The 4,895-nt window shown below is 48.4% G+C and overlaps 2 protein-coding genes across 2 annotated transcripts in view; both read left to right on the top strand.

Moving 5' to 3' along the window:
- LOC123062260 (universal stress protein PHOS32) overlaps positions 1-1,222 on the top strand; it is a 5,112-nt gene extending 3,890 nt beyond the window's left edge. Inside the window, exon 2 of the mRNA XM_044485707.1 lies at positions 784-1,222. Within this exon, the coding sequence (XP_044341642.1) occupies positions 784-791 (8 nt within the window). The 3' untranslated portion in view covers positions 792-1,222. The remainder of the gene's footprint in view (positions 1-783) is intronic.
- A 384-nt stretch (positions 1,223-1,606) lies between these two features.
- On the top strand, positions 1,607-4,691 carry LOC123062259 (5' exonuclease Apollo). The gene is made up of 4 exons (XM_044485706.1): positions 1,607-2,007; positions 2,106-2,314; positions 3,060-3,167; positions 3,431-4,691. The coding sequence occupies exons 1-4, from the start codon at positions 1,710-1,712 to the stop codon at positions 4,166-4,168; spliced, it is 1,353 nt and encodes a 450-aa protein (XP_044341641.1). The 5' UTR covers positions 1,607-1,709; the 3' UTR covers positions 4,169-4,691.
- The last annotated feature ends 204 nt before the right edge of the window (positions 4,692-4,895 follow it).

Raw genomic sequence — 4,895 nt, 5'->3', positions numbered from 1 at the left:
CTTTGTGAATATTGGTCTGTTATTTGTATGTTATATGCTAGTTTAGTAAACCAAAAGATAACGTGCGATTAGCGCTGCAGTGAGACCTCCAGAGAAGTGGGGCTACTGACAAGGGCTTGAACCCAGTTTCTTCCAAAAAAAAAAGACCCCTTGCTGTGTATTGTTCCCCATGCCTGTCAGGGTCGCCAATGGGCGCTGAGCTGGCCCACATGTCAACCACGCAAAGTTAGGTCACGTAAGTTAGAGGATTTGCGTCCCTGCTGTAGTGGGTGGGCCGTGTTTGGGGCCTTTTCTCAACCTAAAAGAATGCCTTCGGGTTTCTTCCCCCAAGGGCCAAGTTTAGTAAACCAATTAGGCCCTATGTAAGTAAATTCTCCCTATATAAACAGCAAGAGTTGTAGGATGTGCTAAGTAGTAAATTTGAACTAGAATTTGCCTATAAGGTCTTCACAAGTTCAGAGTGTTGGCAACATACTTGGGAGGGTAATGGTTTCAGTTGATCTGGTCCTTGTGAACATTAGCCTGTTATTCATATGTTATGTACAATCATCTACTGGAACAAACCAAGCTTACTCGTTTTCCTTGTAGCAGTAGTTTACAATGGTGCCTTTGAATATGTTCTCATATTCAAGAGCTCTGAACTCCCTTTTATGCCAAGCGCACCTATTTTGCGCACAAATTTATTTCAGTTGCTGCCTGATATGTGAGATGCTGTTTCATTTGAAATTCATACTTTGACTGAATCGCTAAGTTGGCTTGCGACTTGCTGTTACTTCACTGCAGAGAACTGAGGCAATGGCATCCAACCGGAGCGCAAGGAAACCATGAATGAGGCTTGTGTACCTAGGCGATCCCTGTGTACCTGAGCAAAGCAACTCTGTATCCAGCATCCGCTTCACGAGCATGCGCATACCGTAATCTGGCTTTGCCGGCAGGCTTTAGCGCCGTGCTCTCAGGTGGCGGGGGTCTCTGTTGGTTTGCGTCGTGTGATGTTTTATGTTGTCGACTGCAAGTAGACTGAACTGTTGGTGTGTGCATGTGCTGTATTTTTATGAACCTCTCTTGTTTTGCAAGTCCAGGCTTACCGGTGTAATATGTGTACCTGTTGTATTCTTCCCTAGTTTTCAGCATTGGATACTTGGGTAATGGACGCTGTCTAGTTTTCTGCATGTACATGTCTGTGTTCAAATAAATGCAAGGTTGGCATGCTTCTTTGTGACAATTACCGCATGGTACATGCTGTTAGTGTTTTCGTTTTGACATGCTACAGCAAAAAGGAGAAGTAGGTACATAGGACAAAAGGAAGAGAGAAAATGAAAAAGATTAATCTAATATCCAGTCTCGTGATTATTAACGTTGATTCTTGATGACATAAACGCTTCATATATATCTGCCGGCTATATTTCAGAGCATCTCCAGCCCTTTCGCGTAAGAATCAATCTTTTTTAGGGTTATTTTTCGCGTAAGAATCTGAGACCTGCCCGGTGGCTGTTTCGAAAATGTTGACGTGCCTCTCAAAAAAAGAAAAAAAAAAGAAAAAATGTTGACATGCTTCTCTGTGACAATTATGCGGTTAGCGTTTTCATTTTGGCGCGCGTCTCGTCTCTCCCCGCCCCTTCCCTCTTCCTCAGAAAGGCGAAAACACCCCCCAAAATCAAATCCGCGGAGGGGGAGGCGGCGGCGCACTGGCGGCAAGTTCAGCGGCGGCCATGGACGAGGGGCTGGTGTCAGTGGACACGTTCAGCGGCGGCAGCCAGGCCTACTTCCTCACGCACCTCCACCAGGACCACACCCGGGGCCTCGGCGCGGCGGCCGGCTGGCGCCACGGCCCGCTCTACTGCTCCCCCGTCACGGCGCGCCTCCTCCCCACCCGCTTCCCGGGGGTCGACGCCTCCCTCATCCGCCCCATCGCCGCCGGCGCCTCCGCCTCGCTCTCCCTCACCTCCCCCATCTCCGGGCGCACCGTCTCCCTCCACGTCACCGCCCTCCCCGCCATCCACTGCCCCGGTACACCTCCCGCCCCAAACCCTCCTCTCCTGATGCGCTCGCGCGCCGCCGCTCGGTAAACCCGCTGACCAATCCGTGGCCGCGTGCCGTGCGTGCAGGCTCGCTCATGTTCCTCTTCCGCGGCGACCTCGGGTGCAGGCTCTACACCGGGGATTTCCGGTGGGAGTTGGGGTGCGACAAGGCGCGGGCCGCGAAGAAGGCGCTCCTCGACGCGCTCGCCGGGGACACCGTCGACGTGCTCTACTTGGACAACTCCTACTGCCACCCGTCGCTCAACTTCCCCCCGCGCCGCGTCGTCGCTCAGCAGGTCAGATTTGCTTCCGTCCATTGTGCCAATTTCCGCCCCGTGTACGCAACGTTGTCACTTCAGCCAACCGTAGAACATACTAGTCTGAAATTTTCTTCAGAGAAGTGCACTCTCACCTTCTGTGGCGATTTAAATTACTAGGAAGATTATACGCTGTGGATCCCTAAGGAAAACAATTCTTAGAATGCCATGGAGGCCTGACCCCATTCTAGCAGTGAAGTCTCCAGAATGAGCAGATGCACTTTGATATGCAATTTTCGGTGTCCATCCTTTGGTGTCAGTTGCGACTGTCAGTTACAACCTAGTTCATATACACAGTATGCTGCTTATACATCAATACTTTCGGCATTTCACATGGAGCTCATAGAATTTGAGTAAGAAATTTGGTATAGCCTGTTGATGCCACTCAAGCCAAATGTCTGTCAAAGGTGAAAACCAGTGGCATATTGTTTTCTATAGCTGCATCTTGAAGGGGCCAGAGACTAACTGGGCATGGATTTGGTTGGACAGCTGTTGTACTTCCTCATGTTCAGCATTAGCTGCCCCACATCCTATTTTACTAATGGGGTGGGTGCTCTGATATAGTCTAGAGTTCTAGTGCTAATTGATTTACCTGCAATAAGATGTCATTCCCAACTTGTAAGCAAGTCACCTACACATAAAGTTTCTGCGTATGTGACCTTTAAGTTGTCCATCATGCTATGTTGGATGTTCTATACTAATATTTTCTTAGTGTTGGGTGCAGATAGTTGACCTTATTCGTGCTCATCCTGATCATGAAGTTATTCTTGGCATTGACACTCTTGGCAAAGAAGACCTCTTGCTTTATATAGCCAGAGCACTACAAACGAAGGTGCTAAGCCTCCTCTCCTTGACATGCTCAATGTTCTACTCCTGATATGTTTCTTAATTTCCTATTTCCATTCTTTTATTCAACATAAACATGCTTCAGTATTGGTGTTAAGTTCTCACCCCTGCTCAGCCATCTAGTCTAAAATTCTGCGTAGCCGTCAGAACTTTGATACACACGCTGCTATTGTATTTGCTTTATAAACACTAGACATTGATCTTCTTCTTCTGAAGGCTAAAATATTATTTTCTCACTTTCCTGGTCAGATTTGGGTCTGGCCCCAGCGCCTACTGACAATGCACCTTCTAGGCATTGATGACAATCGAGAGATCTTCACCACCCAGACCAGCTTGACGAGGGTCCGGGCTGTTCCAAGATACGGCCTGAGCATCGAGAGTCTTGAAGCTTTGAACACAGTATGCCCAACTATAGGAATCATGCCTTCAGGCAACACTTGGCTATGGAGAAACAGCGAGGGAAAGAGCAAGTTCAGTGGCAAAGGACCAGCAAAGTCTACCAAATGCAAAGGGCGAGGACGGGGCGCAGTGGGCACAATAGAGATGAACTATGATCCCTCGTCACCACCAAAGCTATTTGAGAAGGATTCCTACACTCTGCCATACACCGACCATGCTTGTTTCGCAGAGTTAGAGGATTTTATGCAGACAGTGCGCCCGTCAACGGTCGTAGGGATCGTCAGCTCATCGTACTGTTACGTGAATCCTCGTGGTCACTTTGGCCATCTCTGCGGAGACGAAGCGTGCTCTGACAAGATGCCCGTGAAGAACGGCGGGCATGCTGGAAACTCGACGCCCGTAAAGAACGGCAGGCATGCTGGAAACTCGACGCCTAAGAGAAGACCGGGTGCTTCGAAAGCCCCGAGGAGAAGGATGGTCAAGATCTCCAGTCCAACACTGTACAGAAGCAGAGCTATAATGATGAAAAGGAGGTATTCCTGTGGTGCAAAGATTGTAGAACCCGAAGAACCCATCCCTGTCTCTTGAGAGTTAGCTCCCCTCCCCAAGTAAATTTTATCTTGCTCCTGTGAAGATCAACAGCAGCTGGATGAAGAACCTATCATCGTCCCTTGAGTTATCTCCCTTCCTCAAGTAAATTTTATCTTGGTCCTGCAAAGATCAACAGCAGCTGGATGAAGAACATGTCGTCGTCCCTTGAGTTATCTCCCCAAGTAAATTTTATCTTGGTCCTGCAAAGATCGGCAGCAGCTGGATGAAGAATCTGCCATCGTCCCTTTAGTTATTTCTCCAAGTAAATTTTATTCTGCTGCTGTAAAGTTTAACAACTGGATAGGAAGAGGCTGTGAGCGACCTAGCTCCCTTGAGTTATTCTCACAAGTAAAATTTATTTAGCTCGTGTAACTAACAGATGGATGGTTGAAAGCAGTGGGCTGGGAACTCTTGTGGTACAATTAACCAGCTTGCTGGTCTGGGTGCTACCGGCGCCATCTTTTTCTTGCAACCTTGTTCTGTCAGCAAGAAGATGCATTTCAGCTACTGTCTTCCTGATGCAGTTTATTAATACTAGTAGTACTTTGCAACATAGAAAGCCCTGCGCTTTCTTGAGCACTTGTTGGATGCAACAAAAGTTTCTAGGCAGTAAAGCAACTTTCAGGCAGCACAGTAGCATCCGAGGAGAAAACTCAGGCGGACACCTCCAAAAAATCGGGGCAGATGGAGCAAGTTCGTTGGGCTCGGGTCGCATCCGTGCCGT

The sequence above is a fragment of the Triticum aestivum genome, chromosome 3A, assembly GCF_018294505.1.
Source record: "Triticum aestivum cultivar Chinese Spring chromosome 3A, IWGSC CS RefSeq v2.1, whole genome shotgun sequence".
NCBI lineage: Eukaryota > Viridiplantae > Streptophyta > Magnoliopsida > Poales > Poaceae > Triticum > Triticum aestivum.
This window is presented reverse-complemented; position numbering and strand designations above follow the sequence as displayed.

Excerpts from the sequence above, each read along its gene's own strand:
- LOC123062259 (XM_044485706.1), top strand. The coding sequence starts at position 1,710 with ATGGACGAGGGGCTGGTGTCAGTGGACACGTTCAGCGGCGGCAGCCAG. Across the intron at positions 2,008-2,105 it reads CCCCGCCATCCACTGCCCCG|GCTCGCTCATGTTCCTCTTC; the intron begins GTACACCTCCCG and ends CCGTGCGTGCAG. Across the intron at positions 2,315-3,059 it reads GCCGCGTCGTCGCTCAGCAG|ATAGTTGACCTTATTCGTGC; the intron begins GTCAGATTTGCT and ends TGTTGGGTGCAG.